We start from the raw sequence: 18,502 nt of genomic DNA, 5'->3' as shown, positions 1-18,502 counted from the left end.
GCCAATTGGAAGATTGGGTCAGATATATTGGCAGAGGACACATTGGGGGAAGAGGACACATTAGGAGTGGAAAACAAGTTTGAAGGGATTGACACATTGGATGGGAAAGAACCAAGGGAAGGTGTGAACAGACTTGAAAACAAATGCACATTCGGAGGTGAGGGTGGAGGGGTTGGTTTAATGTCTCTTAGCAGCTTTTCGTTTCCTGGACTTTGTTTTTCTGCTTCCTCGGCCTTTTGCTTCCTACGTGATGGGAGTGGAAGCACTTGGCTGCATGGTTGAATTGGAAGACTGAGCTGCTGCACTCGACTGCGTGGTTGAAGGGAAAGGCTGGGCTGCTGCACTCAGCTGCATAGTGTAGCTGGGTACTGTTGGAACAGTTCTAATGTCCAGTGGTGGTTGTGGTGGTGGTGGATAGGTCACTTGGTGAGATGACTGGTATCCATGTCCTTGAGATGTTGGGAAAGGTGCTGGTGGATTCTGCCACTGATGCTGTCCTGGAGCTTGTTGCCCTGTAGAGAATGAAGTTTGTGCCTGATATCGGGACTGCTGCATGGCCTCGGTGTAAGCAGCCTGTCAGGCCTTCATCACATAGAGCTGGAGATCAGGACTAAGGTTTTCCGTCATGCCCCTTTCTACAGAGGAAAAATAATGTCTCGCCGGTGTATTAAGGTCAGCTTCCAGGTGGTCAAGGCATCTGTAGACGTCCGGGAAAAGTGTGTTCACCTGAGTGAACCCTCTATCCAGTCTTTCTACAACCGCCTTCATCCCAGCCTGGAAGACCGAGTTTAAGTGAATAAACTCGGGCATTACTGACCTCTCCCAGGCCCTCTGCTGCTGGCCAGCAGACCCAAGTAAAGTAGTGGCAGAGGGCTGGGAGAGGGGAAAACCAGATGGACCGGCTTCCTGTTCCCCAGCCTGTGAAGCCTGCCTGGTTGCTCCATCACTGGTGGATGACTGGGATTGAGTCTGTTCGCTGGCTGGTCGATGAGGGGCCGCTCCAACAGAGGATGATCCAGGTTCTGTGGTGCTGCACCAGGTTCTGTGTGGAAAATAAATGAAAAACATTAGTAAAAAAAATAAAAGTTTAAATAATAGTAAGACAACACAAAAGATACTCACGTTCATGAGCAAGCGCAGGCCTCAGAAAAGAAGGCCGAAGATGGTACTTATATTTTCTGACTTTTTGAGCAGCACCACTTCGAACCCGAATCTCCTCTCTCATGTCCTTATTGAAGCGTTCCTTCATCGAGCACCAATGAACTTTTACTCTCTTCACTATGAAGGGGGAAGAAAAAAAAATTAATTGTAAAAAGACACCAACATTTAAAGCAAAACCGACGTGTAAGACCACATTCCAATACTTACGAAAATCTTTTCTGACTTGTGGCCTTGCATGGTCCCAATCATCCAACAGCGATCTGGCCACTTCTTCCCAGAGTCATTGGATCAAGGCATAGTCGGAATGATTCCGATCACGGGGGTCTCACAACACTGCTCACTCTTGCACAGCTTCAATAAGAACTTAATTATCAATATCCGGTTGTCCTTCCTCACATTGTGGAACCTATAGATGAAATACAAAAAAAAAATTTGTAAGTTAAACTGAAAACAAATTCAATTACAACTCTGATAAAGGTTACTTACACCCTGTCTTTCCTCCTCAGCAACTTGAGGCCGACGTCCCTGGGAAGAATCATTTCCACTTGACTGCTCCTGCCTTTCTGCACTGGAAGGTACCTGTAAAGAAAATACATGATTTAGCACATGTATAGTATTGACAGTCAATACATACCAATCAGTAAATCAAATGTGATTACATAATCAGTGTCATGTCCACTTTCAGAGGCTTCAGTGGAGGACATGTTGGAAGAGCAGGCAGCAGTCAAGTGAAATACTAGAGAAAAGAACAGATATGAAAAATTTAACTTGTTAAGAGCCAAACACATTGTAGCACCAATAAAAGGACAATGGACACCAATACGTACATTACAGGCAGTAGTCCAACAGCACTCCAATCAGGCAGCACCAGGACAGCAGCACCAGGATGGCAGCCCCAGGATGGCAGCAACCTCTTTTATACATCAGTGATTTTATAGGTGGTGACATCATTTCCTGGACATGATTAGTGTGAAGTACACATGCGTATCGAACGCATGCGTATGCATGTCCTTGCGTACCAATGCATTCCCATAGACAGTAATGCATTTTTTTGACGCACTCATCCACAATCATCAGCATGTGGACGATTGCGCAATATTTGACGCCTCAAAAAATGCAACATGTTGCGTTCGCCGGACACCGCTGCACACCGCGAAACAAAGCATGCATACGCATCCACATGCGAACACATGCAAATTCATGTCCTTGCATACACCATGTTAGAGATATGTACCCATGATGCATGTGGATGTATGCGGATCATACACTGCGCACAGAAATGCTAGTGTGAACCCGGCCTGAGCATAAAGCAGACTGAAGCTGGAGACAAAGTCCATTGTGTTCAGTAATCCAAGGAGAAATTTGTTTTCTATTTTCTACTCCTACAGTCCAGGTTCATGGCTGTGTGAGCAGGTCAGTTATGTTTTTTCATAATGCTGTACAGACGAGACACATGTCTCAAGCAGTGTTGCTTCAGGCTGAAACCTGTCCTGACAAGTGACTAAGGGGTTGTATCTTGAAAAATGTGTTGGAGGCCATTTTTATCACATATTCTGACAAACTCTTTAATTTTATCCAATAAAATATTTTATTGAAATCTCCATTATTTAAATGAGTTAAAATTAATTGTATTAGTTTTACTTAAACCTAAACATTTGTTTATGAGATTTGTTCTGCTGATTAAACAGGTGGATTAGGTTTGAAGAGAAAACTGAAGATGGAGGAGAGAGATGGAGTAAACCCCATGTTACCACACTTTCATTGCATAGTTTATTTGAGTTAAGAACATGTTTCGAAAGAGGAATTATTTCACTGGATGTAGAAAATAACACATTCAAAGAAATTGTTGGTAAGTAGTTGAAAAGCGGTAATCCATCAACTTAATTAGACAGAACAAAACAATATATTTCTAATGTTCTAACTAACTTTAACTCATTTGACAATGCACATAAAGAGTCTCTGTCACCAGGTCAAATGAGATCAGTTTTAGCCCTTTATTAAGGCAGCTCTCTTGAATTTTCAATGCTATTTTAAAATTCACCATGCAATTCCATACATATTGCTTTTATATTTAGTGCTATTTTTTATGAAATTATCCAGTGTTGAGTGCCTCACAAAGCACTTATGCAGAGCAGCCAAAATACATACTACAAAGCAATGGCGGACATAGACAGAAAAGGGGCCCTTTGTAAGAAAAGTGTATGGGCCCGTTGCAATTCAATAATTTATCAGAATTTATCAGAATGTAAAATTCTACCATTTTTGGAGCTGCACACGTGGTCAAAATTGTTGGTACTCCTCGTTTAATGACAGAAAAACCTACAATGGTCACAGAAATAACTTGTATCTCACAAAAGTAATAATACATAAAAAATCTATGTAAATGAACAAATGAAAGTCAGGCATTGCTTTTCAACCATGCTTCCACAGAATTTAAAAAACCCCTGATGAAATAGACCTGGACAGAAATGATGGCACCCCTGAAAATAATATGACAAAAGGGACATGTTAAATCAAGGTGTGTCCACTAACTAGCATCACAGGTGTCTACAATATTGGAATCAGTGATTGGGCCTGAATATAGGGCTACAGATACTCATTGTGCTGTTTGGTGACATGGTGTGTATCACACTCAACATGGACCAGAGGAAGCAAAGGAAAGAGTTGTCTCAAAAGATTAGAAAAAAATGATAGACAAACATGTTAAAGATAAAAGTTATAAGACCAGCTCCAAGCAGCTTGATGTTCCTGTGACTACTGTTGCACATATTATTCAGAAATTTAAGATCCATGGGACTGTAGCCAATTTCCCTGAACATGGCTGCAGGAGGAAAATTGATGACAAATCAAAGAGACAGATAATACGAATGGTAACAAAAGAGCCCAGAAAACCTTCTAAATAGATTAAAAGTGAACTTCAAGCTCAAGGAACATCAGTGTCAGATCACACCATCCGTCGTTGTATGAACCAAAGTGGACTTCATGGGAGATGACCAAGGAGGACACCATTGTTGAAAATATATAATAAAAAAAGTCAGACTGGAAATTGCCAAACTTAATGCTGACAAGCAGCAAAAGCTTGTGGTAGAATTTCCTATTGACAGATGAGACAAAAATGGAACTTTTTGGCAAAACACATCAGCTCTATGTTCGCAGATTGAAAAATGAAGCATATTTAGAAAAGAACACTGTCCCTACTGTGAAACATATAGGAGGATCTGTTATTGTCTGGGGCTGCTTTGCTGCGTCTGGCACAGGGTGTCTAGAATCTGTGCAGGGTACAATGAAATCTCAAGACTATCAAAAGATTTTAGAGAGAAATGTGCTGCCTGTGTCTGAAAGCTTTGTCTCAGTTGCAGTTCATAGGTCTTGCAACAGGATAATGACCCAAAACACACAGCTTAAAACACCCAAGAATGGCTAAAAGGAAAACATTGTACTATTCTGAAGTGACCTTCTATGAGCCCTGCCCCTGACCTAAATCCTATTGAGCATCTTTGGAAAGAGCAGAAATATGCAGTCTGGAAAAGGCAACCTGTGATGAATCACTGATGGAGATGGTGGACCCTCTGGACCGTGACGACGATCCCCTCACGGACGAGCTGACTTGGTAGTCCACCCCCTATACAGGGAGTGTTAGGGGCAGGAACATGAGGGACTATCGCCACGGAAGCTGGAGGACCAAAGAGCAAAAGAGAAAAGAGAACTAGGGACCGGAGAGACAGAGGAAAGCCTGAACCTGGCAGAAGAGGCAAGGACGCTGGAAAGACGGAAATGCCGCCAGGAACCAGGAGAGAACTAAAGAGACACAGGGAAAAGACAGGAACACTAGGATAGCGGGAACACCGAGACTAGCAGGGACACGGTACCAGTAGAGGCACAAAGGCAGCTGGAACACGAGGACTGCAGTGGAGCAGGGACGGCAGGGACAGACGCCAGGACTGGCGCAGGCACTGCGGAGAAAACAACAAAGAACCGGATCAGGAAACAGGCAGATATACGAAGTATACGGGCGACCTGGAGCACTTGAAAAATACAAACGATCATCAGGCACAGGAAGAGGAAACAGACAGGAAGATATAGCAGAGCTCCGACTTACTTCCGGGTGGAGGGAGTCCTCCAGGACCATAGAGAGGACAGAGCAGGAAGCGCTAATAGGACCTAGAGGTGCGCACGCGCAGAACGAAACCCGGCGTGCGCGCACACCCGACGATCAGCAGAGAGCGGGAGCGAGCGCTGGAGGAAGGACGCCACAGCAGCAGAGCCGCGCTGGAACGCCGAGGACATGTGAGTATAGCAGGGTGGCAGCGGCGGCGTGACAGTACCCCCATCTTCACTCCCCCTCTTTCTAAGGTTAGAAAGAAACTTAGACAAAATTTGAAGAGCCAGAATGTTCTCCCGAGGCTCCCAGGATCTCTCCTCAGGACCAAAACCCTTCCAATCAACCAAAAACAAAGTCTGTCCCTTGTATTTTTTCATAGCAAGGATGTCCCTAACCTCAAAGACATCATCTGCAGAAACAGGCGAGGGAGAACAAAGGGAAGAGGTATGGAAGTGATTAAAGACCGCCGGCTTAAGGAGAGAAATATGAAAAGAATTAGAAATAGGAAGAGAGGCGGGTAATTTCAGCTTATAAGAAACATCATTTATACGGGTCAAAACTTCGAACGGACCGATATAACGAGGACCCAGCTTATGTGAAGGGATCTTAAGACGAATAAACTTAGAGGAAACCCAGACCCTATCCCCTGGATGGAAAATGGGAGAATCAAGACGCCTTTTATCGGCATATCTCTTCATCCTAAGTTGAGCCAACTCGAGGGAGGACTTGGTCTCCTGCCAGACCCTGGAGAACTCTCTAGACAGAAGATCTGCCGCTGGTACAGAAGAGACAGGAGGAACCGGTAAGGGAAGGCCAGGGTGTTGACCATAGACAATGAAGAATGGAGATTTGCTGGAAGCCTCGCCGGGATGATTATTATAGGAAAATTCAGCCCATGGTAGCAAATCAAACCAGTCATTCTGATGGGCATTAGTGAAATGACGAAGATAGGTCACTAACGTCTGATTAGTGCGTTCCACTTGGCCGTTGGATTGTGGATGGTAAGCAGAAGAGAAGTCAAGCGAGATGTTCATAGACTTACAGAGGGATCTCCAGAATCGAGCGATGAACTGGGCTCCACGATCAGAAACAATATTTTGGGGAAGTCCATGAACACGAAAAACATGATGAACAAAAATCTTCGCCAATTCAGGTGCAGACGGTAAACCAGGAAGAGCGATGAAGTGGGCCATTTTAGAAAAACGGTCCATGACCACAAAAATAACCAGAGGAGCGAGGTAAGTCTGTAATGAAATCCATTGATAAATGTTGCCACGGAGAAGTAGGCACCGGAAGAGGGTGCAGAAGACCGGAGAGTAATTGCCTGGGAGTATTATTCCTGGCACAGGAAGGGCAGGAGGTGACAAAACTTCGGACATCTTTAGACAGAGTAGACCACCAGTAGTAGCGGGAGATCAAACGAAAGGTCTTCTTGAAACCGACGTGTCCGGCCAGCTTGGAGGCATGGCCCCAAAGTAAGATGCGTCTCCTGTTCCCCACCGCGACAAAGGTTTTTCCTGGAGGCAAAGATGAGAAAGAGACCGGAGCAACCGAGATGACTCTGGCAGGATCAATGATGTGTGCTGGTCTCTCATCAATATCCACCGACTGGAACGACCTAGATAGAGTGTTAGCTTTGGAGTTTTTATTACCAGGCAGGAAACGAAGTTCAAAATCGAACCTGAGGAAGAACAAGGCCCACCTGGCCTGTCGCGGATTCAGTCTATGTGCAGAACGAATGTAAGCCAGATTCTTGTGATCCGTGAAGATCACGAAATGATGCAGGGCTCCCTCTAACAGATACCGCCATTCCTCCAGTGCCAATCTGATAGCCAATAGTTCCTTATCCCCGATGGAATAATTCTTCTCGGAGGAAGAAAAAGTTTTGGAAAAAAAACCACAGGGCATAAGACGACCAGAAGAAGACCTTTGAGAGAGCACAGCTCTGGCTCCAACAGCAGAAGCTTCAACTTCAAGGACGAAGGGTTTACTGGCCACCGGATGTTGAAGTATTGGCGCAGAGGCAAAGGCTTGCTTGAGGGATCGGAAAGCCTCTTCAGCCTCAGAAGACCAAAGGTGAGGGTTGGCACCTTTATGAATCATGGAGGAGATGGGAGCCGAAAGAGAGGAAAAGTGAGGGATAAACTGCCGATAATAGTTGGCGAATCCAAGAAATCACTGAATTGCTTTAACTCCAAGTGGGCGTGGCCAGTTAAGTACAGCAGAAACCTTCTCTGGATCCATGCGCAGACCTGCATCAGAAATAATGAAACCCAAAAAGGGTAGAGATGACTGTTCAAAGATGCACTTCTCCAGTTTTGTGTAGAGCCAATTCTCTCTCAAACGCAGAAGTACTTGCCGAACATCTCTCCTATGGGAAGACAGATCTGGAGAAAACACTAGAATATCGTCCAAGTACACCACCACCCAGGTGTAAAGAAGATCCCGAAAAATATCATTCACTAACTCCTGGAAGACTGCGGGTGCATTGCATAACCCGAAAGGCATAACAAGATATTCGTAATGACCGTCCCTGGTGTTAAACGCAGTCTTCCACTCATCACCCGAACGAATACGGACCAAATTATAGGCCCCTCGAAGATCTAACTTGGTGAAAATTCGTGCTCCACGCAGGCGATCAAAATGCTCGGGAATAAGAGGAAGTGGATACTTGTTCTTGATCGTAACGGCATTGAGGCCTCGGTAGTCTATGCAAGGACGGAGGGAACCATCTTTCTTTTTTACAAAGAAAAAGCCAGCTCCTGCAGGTGAAGAAGACTTTCGAATGAAGCCTCTAGCCAGATTTTCTTGGACGTATTCAGTCATGGCTTGGGTTTCAGAGGGCGACAGAGGATAAATACGACCTCTAGGAGGAGTAGAACCTGGAACCAGATCAATTGGACAGTCATAAGAGCGATGCGGTGGTAGAATCTCCACCTCCTTTTTATTAAATACATCTGAAAAAGAGAGATAGGCGGAAGGAAGATTCTCAGACTTTGAAGAGACTCGAGAAGAGTCTGTTGGTATGACAGAGAGTAGGCATCTATTCTGACAAGACTGTCCCCAACGTAGAATGTCACCAGAATGTCAGTCCAGAGTGGGCTCATGAGTTCTTAGCCAGGGAAGCCCCAAAAGGAAGGAATGAGACAGAGAAGGTAAGACAAAAAAAACAATTTCTCAAGGTGCAGGGCTCCAATCTGAAGTTCAACCTCCTCTGTGACCAAGTTGACGGTCTCCCGCAATAGCTGACCATCGACAGAAGCTAAATGTCTAGGAGTCTCCAGTGGTCTTACAGGTATCCCAAGTTTCTCTACAACCTCGATTTGAACAAAGTTACCGGCAGCACCTGAATCAACATAAGCGTTAAGAGAAAAACGACGGGAACTGTGAATTAGACTTTTTGGCTCCCTCTTGTGGTCACTAGTGGTATGACTCTGGGATTGTCTTTTTTCTGTTTGGCACTCACCTGGGTCGTTAGTCCAGGGGTGTTGCTATATTAACTTCCTGGATCCTTAGTCCAGTGCCTGGCATCGTTGTAATCAGATCCTTCTGTTGCTCCTGTCTGCTGGTCCTGGCTCTTGCAAAATTAAGCTAAGTCTTGCTTCTTTGTTTTTTGAGTTACTTGCTTTGCTACTATTTTTGTCCAGCTTGTACTAAATGTGATTTCTGACCTTGCTGGAAGCTCTAGGGGGCTGGTGTTCTCCCCCCGGCCGTTAGACGGTTCGGGGGTTCTTGAATATCCAGCGTGGATATTTTAATAGGGTTTTTGCTGACCATATAAGTCATCTTGCTGTATTCTGCTATTAGCTAGTGGGCCTCTCTTTGCTAAATACCTAGCTCATTCTTATGTTTGTCTTTTCCTCTTACCTCACCGTTATTATTTGTTGGGGGCTTGTATCCAACTTTTGGGGTCTTTTCTCTGGAGGCAAGAAAGGTCTTTCTTTTCCCTTCTAGGGTTAGTTAGTTCTCCGGCTGGCGCGAGAAGTCTAAAACCAACATAGGCACGTTCCCCGGCTACTTCTATTTGTGGTGCTAGGATTAGATATATGGTCAGCCCAGTTACCACTGCCCTATGAGCTGGTTTTTTGTGTTTGCAGACTTGGTATTGATTCCTGAGACCCTCTGCCATTGGGGTCATAACAGGGAACCCAAATGTAAAATAATGGACAGAATCAGGGGAGGAGAGGAATCAAAACTGCCTAGGGAGGCCTCTCTTACCTGCCCTAGGCGGAGGCGTTTCCCGGCTTCAGAGGACAGGCACGTAGAAGATGTGAGGCACTGCCGCAATAAAAACATAGACCCTGTGCTAGTCTCTCCTTGCGGCGTTGCTCGGCAGGCTTGAGGCGATCTATTTGCATGGGTTCAGGAGAGGACGTGGAAGCAGCCGGAGTGACTTGCGGAAGAGAAGACCCACGAGTAGGGGTAGACAGGCGGAGGGGTCTCTTCTCTCGGACAATCTCGCGAGAATGCTCCTGGAAGCGCAGATCTATGCGTATAGCTAAAGAAATTAGTTCATCCAGGGAGGTGGGAGTATCTCGCCCCGCCAACTCATCCTTAATCCGAGAGGATAACCTACGCCAGAATGCTCCAACCAATGCCTCGTTGTTCCAACCTAAGTCTGAGGACAGGGTTCAAAAACGGATGGCGTACTGGGCTACGGAAAGAGTACCCTGGAGAAGGTTGAACAGAGACTCTGTAGTAGAAACCAGGCGACCAGGTTCGTCAAAAACCTTACGAAAGGTATCTAGAAACGGGTTGAGCTGAGTGACCAACGGATCATCACGCTCCCAGAGGGGATTGACCCATGCCAGTGCCTCTCCCTCTAAATGGGAAACAACAAAAGCTACCTTTGCTCAGTCGGTGGGGTAGAGTAGCGGAGATAACTCAAAATGCAGTTGACACTGATTAAGAAAACCACGGCATAGTTTAGGATCCCCACCATACCGTGGCGGCCTGGCTAAACGGGGCGAAGGTTGGGGAGCGGAGGCCTGGACAGGAACAGAGGCGACATTTTGGAGAAAGCGGAGCCGATCATCCACAGAGGCCATAAAATTCAAAATATGGGACTGAGTATCCCGTTGTTGGCCTAGCTCCTGTTGAAGAGCAGCCAGCTGAGCGGCATTACCAGGATCAGAAGACTGTAAGGCGGCTAGACGAGACTCCATGTTCTTTAGAAAAGACATGATCCTGGTCTGATTTTCTCGCAAAAAGAGTAATTCTTTCTGGGTGGCTGAAACACCAGCGGGGTCCATGGCCTGATGATACTGTGATGAATCACTGATGGAGATGGTGGACCCTCTGGACCGTGACGACGATCCCCTCACGGACGAGCTGACCTGGTAGTCCACCCCCTATACAGGGAGTGTTAGGGGCAGGAATGTTAGGGACTATCGCCACGGAAGCTGGAGGACCAAAGAGCAAAAGAGAAAAGAGAACTAGGGACCGGAGAGACGGAGGAAAGCCTGAACATGGCAGAAGAGGCAAGGACGCTGGAAAGACGGAAATGCCGCCAGGAACCAGGAGAGAACTAAAGAGACACAGGGAAAAGACGGGAACACTAGGACAGAGGGAAGACCGAGACTAGCAGGGACACGGTACCAGTAGAGACACAAAGGCAGCTGGAACACGAGGACTGCAGTAGAGCAGGGACAGCAGGGACAGACGCCAGGACTGGCGCAGGCACTGCGGAGAAAACAACAAAGAACCGGATCAGGAAACAGGCAGATATACGAAGTATACGGGCGACCTGGAGCACTTGAAAAATACAAACGATCATCAGGCACAGGAAGAGGAAACAGACAGGAAGATATAGCAGAGCTCCGACTTACTTCCGGGTGGAGGGAGTCCTCCAGGACCATAGAGAGGACAGAGCAGGAAGCGCTAATAGGACCTAGAGGTGCGCACGTGCAGAACGAAACCCGGCGTGCGCGCGCACCCGACGATCAGCAGAGACCGGGAGCGAGCGCTGGAGGAAGGACGCCGCAGCAGCAGAGACACGCCGGGACGCCGAGGACATGTGAGTATAGCAGGGTGGCAGCGGCGACGTGACACAACCTTCAAACACGAGACAACTGGAGCAGTTTGCTCTTGAGGAGTGGGCCAAAATACCTGGCAGGAGGTGCAGAAGTCTCATTGACAGTTACAGGAATCGTATGATTGCAGTGATTGCCTCAAAAGGTTGTGCAACAAAATATTAAGTTAAGGGTACCATCATTTTTGTCAAGTTTTATTTTTTTATATCTGTGGAATCATGGTTGTAAAGCAATGTCTGACTTTCATTTGCTCCTTTTCATAGATTTTTTATTTATTATTACTTTTGTCAGATTCAAACTATTTCTGTGACCATTGTGGGTTTTTCTGTCATTAAACGAGGGGTACCAACAATTTTGACCACTTGTGTAGATGGGGGGCCTTTACCTTTTGGGCCTCTGTGCGGCTCCACAGATTGCACCAAACACAATCTTGTGAACAAAATTTGGTCACTTTTGATCTTGTGACTGGTTTTCTTTAAAGTTTTAGGACTAATTCTAATGAGTGTTGATTGTGCTAATTTGTTCTTTCTCAATGTGTTGTTTTCTTTTGGATATTCAATAGATCATACCCGATTTGCTACTAGGCTCATCTTCAGGTTGCAGAGCCAAGTGTCAGGATGCAATGAGCAGGAGGATCTAGAGCTCAAGATGAGCCTGGGAGTACAGACGACTGCAATGCTCAAAATGGCTGCAGGTCTCTCAACTTGGGCATGATAGCCTCATAGAAATATATAAAACTGTCATGCCTCTCAATGCTCCCGTGTGATGGTACCGGCCTTGTTTATGTCAATGATAAAACATGGCAGATTTTCCCAGATTTCAGTAAAGTCTTTCTGTCAAGATAAAATAAAAACACTTATACTCGCTATTCCAGCAATGTTGGCACTCGCATTCCCGGGCTGTTGTGTGGTTGTTATGACATGTGAGTCCTGTGCACAGTCAAAGCTGGTGTCACTGTCCCCGCCTTTGGACAATCGAACATAATGGGGAATTCGGGGCTGCTGCTGCTCTCTGACTTCCTATTAATGTTCGATTTGTCCAAAGGAGGGGATAGTGACACCAGTGCTGATTAGGTGCAGGGCTCCCGTCTGATAACAACCTCACAGGAACCCTGGGAATGGGAAGTGCCACCACTCCTGGAATGGTGCCGGCAAGAGAGGTGAGTATAAGTGTTTTTATTTTACCGTTGACAAACATTGAGATGGAGAAGGGGTTGTCCTAGTAGTGGACAACCCCTTTCAAAAATAATAACTGAAGAATTGTAATGTGAAGAATTGCAATGTTTTGTATGACCTAACCAAAGTAATATTTAAAGTGTGGAAGTGGCATTATCAGAAAATGACTGTATGCAGTCACATGGCATGTTCTAGCTATTAAATGAATTGCTTGTTTATTGTTTGTAAACATTTGTTTTAAATTTTGAAAGTTATTGTTTTTTTTCCAGAGCACACTCTAAAACAAAAGATTTGCACTGACAGAACAATTGAAGAGGAAAATAAAAACATATTGTATACGCTTCTTAAAGGACATGAACACCACATAAAAAGATCATACAGGAACAGGATAAAAGATGCTATTAAACTATCACATAAGGGTAGGTCTTATATTTTATATGTCAACTAAATGTCACTTTATTAAAGGATATGGATACCTTCAGGATTTTTTTTTTATTTCAATGCATGTATTTTGTGAATAAATATTTTTAGCCATTAGGTTTCATCACAAATTTTGCTCCGTTTGCTTCCTTTAGTTCCTATGTTGTGCTGTCTAGTACATGTTGCAGAATGAGTTATCTGAGAATCTGTAAGGCTGCGTGTCCACGTTCAGGATGGCCGGCGGTATCGCCGGAGCGGCGAAGCCGCTCGGCACTAAGCCCCGCCCCCTTTTTGGACGCGATGATGCCGGATGTGTTAACTGTACACATCCGGGATCATTGCCCCCCTCCCATAGGGCCCTGTGTTATGCCTTGCGGGGACGCTGCGTCCCCGCAAGGTGTACGGACATGCTGCGATCTGAAAAGACACGCAGCATGTCCGGAGTCGCAGGCCCGCCGCGTGCGGGTTTCCACGCATAGTGGACACGGGATTTCAAAAAATCCTCTCCACTATGCTGGAACATCTGGACGCTGCGTGTTTGACGCTGCAGCTCTGCGTAGCCTCAAACAAGCAGCGTTTACTGACCGTGGACACACACCCTTAGTGAACTGGTTGTGATGAGGAGTATATAACTCTTTTTATCTGTCTTTGTTTAGCTCCTCTCAGCTTATATATGTAAGATAAAAGGACAGGAGAATAGACTATCCATGACAGCTAGAGTTTACTGCCAACAGATACAAAGTGATTCCAGCAAGAAAAGTAAAAATGATTTATTAGTATATAATTAAAAACAACCTAAAAGGAAAAAAACAGGGTGGGAATGAACCTCCATAGGGGGATGTGATAGAAGAGGGGAAAGCTGGGTCTAGAATACAGGTTACAGCAATACTGTCATACAATGAAATACAGTTTATGTGGGAAAAAGTATTCTAGTAACATATCAGATTATGTCCCAAATAGTATCTGGATCAGGGGTTCCAAATATAAAGTGCAATAAAGAATCCACTTGGTCAGGTCACAATAGTTTGTGAAGCTGCTATAAAGGTATATGGAACAACATGTGCTGATATAAACCACTACAGAAATAAACAGTGATTTTACAAATAAATATGTGGTACTACATTGTTAAAGTGCCATGGAATTAAAGAATCACTAGAGTCAAAGAGGAGTACATCACCTGAGACAGTTGTTAAATGTCAGGACCTTAGGAGAGACAAGGACAGCCTCACGTCCTCAACACCTACGCCGTTTCGCAAAAGCTTCTTCCAGGGGTGTGATATACTCCTCTATGAGTCTAGTGATTCTTTAATTCCATGGCACTTTAATAATGTAATACCACATATTTATTTGTAAAATGCCTTGCAAGTCAACTGAAAAAAGTGCCAAAGTAAGGGGCCCTAAATCAATTACCAATCAAATAGAAAAAAACCCTAAAAAGATATCTTTATTAAGTATACATTAAAAACAATTCTCTAGAAAAAAACCAGACCCGGATAGACTTCCAAGGGCGCATACTAATAATGCACTAGTGCAATTCGATAAAAAAAATCAGATTGCGCTCTGACTATTATTAGTCAATAATTCAGAGCTCATCTGCAATTTTTTTTTCTCAGCTCGGATTGGACTGATAAAAAAAATTTCATAGGAAAGTAAGAATGGGCATGTATATGGGATGAGACTCGCCAGTGCAAGTCTATGGGTGTGATACAAAAAAAACTGCAAGGCACACGGTGCCAATTTTTACTCACCCTCTTCTAGAAAACCAGACATTTTATCAGCCGAATATAGTACATTTACAGTGTGACCTGTCAGAAAAGAATATATACATATATATATATATATATATATATATATATATATATATATATATATACAGTACAGACCAAAAGTTTAGACACACCTTCTCGTTCAAAGATTTTTCTGTATTTTCATGACTATGAAAATTGTACATTCACACTGAAGGCATCAAAACTATGTGGAATTTTATACTTAACAAAAAAGTGTGAAACAACTGAAAATATGTCTTATATTCTATAGTGTTGAGCGATACCTTCCGATATGCAAAGGTATCGGTATCGGATTGGATCGGCCGATATCCAAAAAATATCGGATATCGTCGATACCGATACCCGATACCAATGCATATCAATGGGACACAAAATATTGGAATGGTTCCCAAGGTCTGAAGGAGAGGAAACTCTCCTTCAGGCCCTGGGATCCATATTCATGTATAAAATAAATAATAAAAATAAAAAATATTGATATACTCACCGCTCCGGCGGCCCCTGCTCTTAGCGGTGCCTCCGTTCTTAAGAATGCAGAGTTAAGGACCTTCGATAACGTCGCGGCTTGTGATTGGTCGCGTGACCGCTCATGTGACCGCTCACGCGACCAATCACAAGCCGCGACGTCATCGAAGGTCCTTCACTCCCTGCATTCTTAGGAACGGAGGCACCGCTAAGAGCCAGCGTCCACCGGAGGGGTGAGTATATCAATATTTTATATTTTTATTATTTATTTTTTACATGAATATGGATCCCAGGGCCCCGAAGGAGAGTCTCCTCTCCTCCAGACCCTGGGAACCATACGCACTGCACACTTCCGATTCCGATTTCCGATATCGCAAAAATATCGGAACTCAGTATCGGAATTCCGATACAGCAAATATCAGCCAATACCCGATATTTGCAGTATTGGAATGCTCAACACTAATATTCTAGGTTCTTCAAAGTAGCCACCTTTTGCTTTGATTACTGCTTTGCACACTCTTGGCCTTCTCTTGATGAGCTTCAAGAGGTAGTCACCGGAAATGGTTTTCACTTCACAGGTGTGCCCTGTCAGGTTTAATTAGTGTGATTTCTTGCCTTATAAATGGGGTTGGGACCATCATTTGTGTTGTGCAGAAGTCTGGTGGAAACACAGCTGACAGTCCTACTTAATAGACTGTTAGAATTTGTATTATGGCAAGAAAAGAGCAGCTAAGTAAAGAAAAACGAGTGGCCATCATTACTTTAAGAAATGAAGGTCAGTCAGTCCAAAAAATTGGGAAAACTTTGAAAGTGTCCCCAAGTGCAGTTGCAAAAACCATCAAGCGCTACAAAGAAACTGGCTCATATGAGGACCGCCCCAGGAAAGGAAGACCAAGAGTCACCTCTGCTTCTGAGGATAAGTTTATCCGAGTCACCAGCCTCAGAAATCGCAGGTTAACAGCAGCTCAGATTAGAGACCAGGTCAATGCCACACAGAGTTCTAGCAGCAGACACATCTCTACAACAACTGTTAAGAGGAGACTTTGTGCAGCAGGCCTTCATGGTAAAATAGCTGCTAGGAAACCACTGCTAAGGACAGGCAACAAGCATAAGAGACTTGTTTGGGCTAAAGAATACAAGGAATGGACATTAGACCAGTGGAAATCTGTGCTTTGGTCTGATGAGTCCAAATTTGAGATCTTTGGTTCCAACCACCGTGTCTTTGTGTGACGCAGAAAAGGTAAACGGATGGACTCTACATGCCTGTTTCCCACTGTAAAGCATGGAGGAGGAGGTGTGAGGGTGTGGGGGTGCTTTGCTGTTGACACTGTTAGGGATTCATTCAAAATTGAAGGCATACTGAACCAACATAGCAACCACAGCATCTTGCAGTGGCATGCTATTCCATCCGGTTTGCGTTTAGTTGGACCATCATTTATTTTTCAACAGGACAATGACCCCAAACACACCTCCAGGCTGTGTAAGGGCTATTTGACCAAGATGGAGAGTGATGGGGTGCTACGCCAGATGACCTGAACCCAATTGATATGGTTTGGGGTGAGCTGGACAGCAGAGTGAAGGCAAAAGGGCCAACAAGTGCTAAGCATCTCTGGGAACTCCTTCAAGACTGTTGGAAGACCATTTCTCGTGACTACCTCTTGAAGCTCATCAAGAAAATGCCAAGAGTGTGCAAGGCAGTAATCAAAGCAAAAGGTGGCTACTTTGAATAACCTAGAATATAAGACATAGTTTCAGTTGTTTCACACTTTTTTGTTAAGTATACAATTCCACATGTGTTAATTCATAGTTTTGATGCCTTCAGTGTGAATGTACAATTTTCATAGTAACGAAAATACAGAAAAATCTTGAATGAGAAGGTGTGTCCAAACTTTTGGTCTGCACTGTATATATATATATATATATATATATATATATATATATATATATATATATATATATATATATATACACATAAAGTATTTAGTCAGTGACCAATTGTGCAAGTTCAAGATGTCCTACTTAAAAAGATGAGAGAGGCCTGTAATTGACATCATAGGTAGACCACAACTATGAAAGTCAAAATGAGAAAACAGTCCAGAAAATCACCTTGTCTGATTTGGCAAGATTTATTTTGCAAAATATGGTGGAAAATAAGTGTCCCCATCCTGGTATGCAAGGCCCCCTCATCCCCATCCTGGTATGCATGTGCGATAGGGCCGTGGGGTATTCGGAACCTGGTCAGACAGTTCTTCAGGGAGTTGTCACGGCAGTAGTGACCCATTCCATGGCCTTGGGCGCGCAATAAAAATGATGAGGGAAAGTTTATAGGGGATTTAACGTGACGCCATCTGTGGTGTTTGGCAACGGGTGGCTGACGCTGCTTAAGGAGACCGCTGGGGCCGATGGTGACGCAGATGGGATGGTTCTGCTCCCCACAGATGGAGCGGGGTCCCAGGGCTACCGGTACAGTTTTGTAAGGGATCGTGGACGTTGGGGTGCAGGACTGAGTGTGTGGGAAATGACTGGAAGACACAAGGGCTGTAGTTTTCTTTACCTTTACTCGATGGTTGAAGGTGCAGTTCGGGGCACTGGTGACAGATGTTAATGGAGATCCAGGCAGCCTGGAAGCAATTTAGAATCCAGCTAGCCAGGTGGGTTTGGAAGCCTTCCTACTGCTCTGTCCTCTAAGGTCATTGTGGCTTTAAGCTCTGCTCAAGTTCCTCTCACTGTCTGACAGTTAGAATAAAACATTACCTACATGGCAGGCCGCTTCTTCGTGGTGGCTCCAGGCTCTGATATGCTGCTGTGCCGCTGGGTGTTAGATGGGGCCAGGAGACCTGCAGTCTCATGCCCTCCAAATTTAGCTGCCGGGACTCCAGTACCTGAGCAACCACAGACTCTGGTGTCCCTCAGACTGACTATCTCCGCCTCCAGGCCAGAACTTATAGGGAAGCTCCCCTGAAACAGGTGTTAGAGCTCCCCCTTCTGGTCTGGAGTCAGGAAAAGTGTTGGATGCTGGTGTTACCTGGTGTAAGGGGACCCCTCCTTTCTTCCAGGCATGACATTACTCCCTGTGAGGGAAGCAATGCCACTGTGGCAACCGGACTCTTGGGGTGCCACACATGGCCCCCTCATCCCCATCCTGGAATGCATTGCCCCCATATCCCTATCCTGGTATGCATGGCACCCTCATTCCTATCCTGGTATGAATGACCCCCTCATCCCTATGGTATGCATGGTGCCCATCCCCATCCTTATCCTTGTATGCATGGCTCCCATCAACATTGATATCCTGGTATGCATGGCACCTATCCACATTGCTATCCTGGTATGCATGTGCCCATCCACATCCGTATCCTGGTA

At 44.9% G+C, this 18,502-nt stretch overlaps 1 protein-coding gene across 1 annotated transcript in view; it reads left to right on the top strand.

Annotated features, from left to right (window-relative positions):
* Positions 1 to 18,502, top strand: part of SLC4A9 (solute carrier family 4 member 9) — a 1,224,185-nt gene that overhangs the window by 109,029 nt on the left and 1,096,654 nt on the right. Inside the window, exons 2-3 of the mRNA XM_077265989.1 lie at positions 2,850 to 3,010; positions 12,740 to 12,889. Of these exons, the coding sequence (XP_077122104.1) occupies positions 2,850 to 3,010; positions 12,740 to 12,889 (311 nt within the window). The remainder of the gene's footprint in view (positions 1 to 2,849; positions 3,011 to 12,739; positions 12,890 to 18,502) is intronic.

The sequence above is a fragment of the Ranitomeya variabilis genome, chromosome 5 (assembly GCF_051348905.1).
Source record: "Ranitomeya variabilis isolate aRanVar5 chromosome 5, aRanVar5.hap1, whole genome shotgun sequence".
NCBI classification, from domain to species: domain Eukaryota; kingdom Metazoa; phylum Chordata; class Amphibia; order Anura; family Dendrobatidae; genus Ranitomeya; species Ranitomeya variabilis.
The sequence above is the reverse complement of the archived record's forward strand: the minus strand, read 5'-3'. Positions and strand labels throughout refer to the sequence as shown.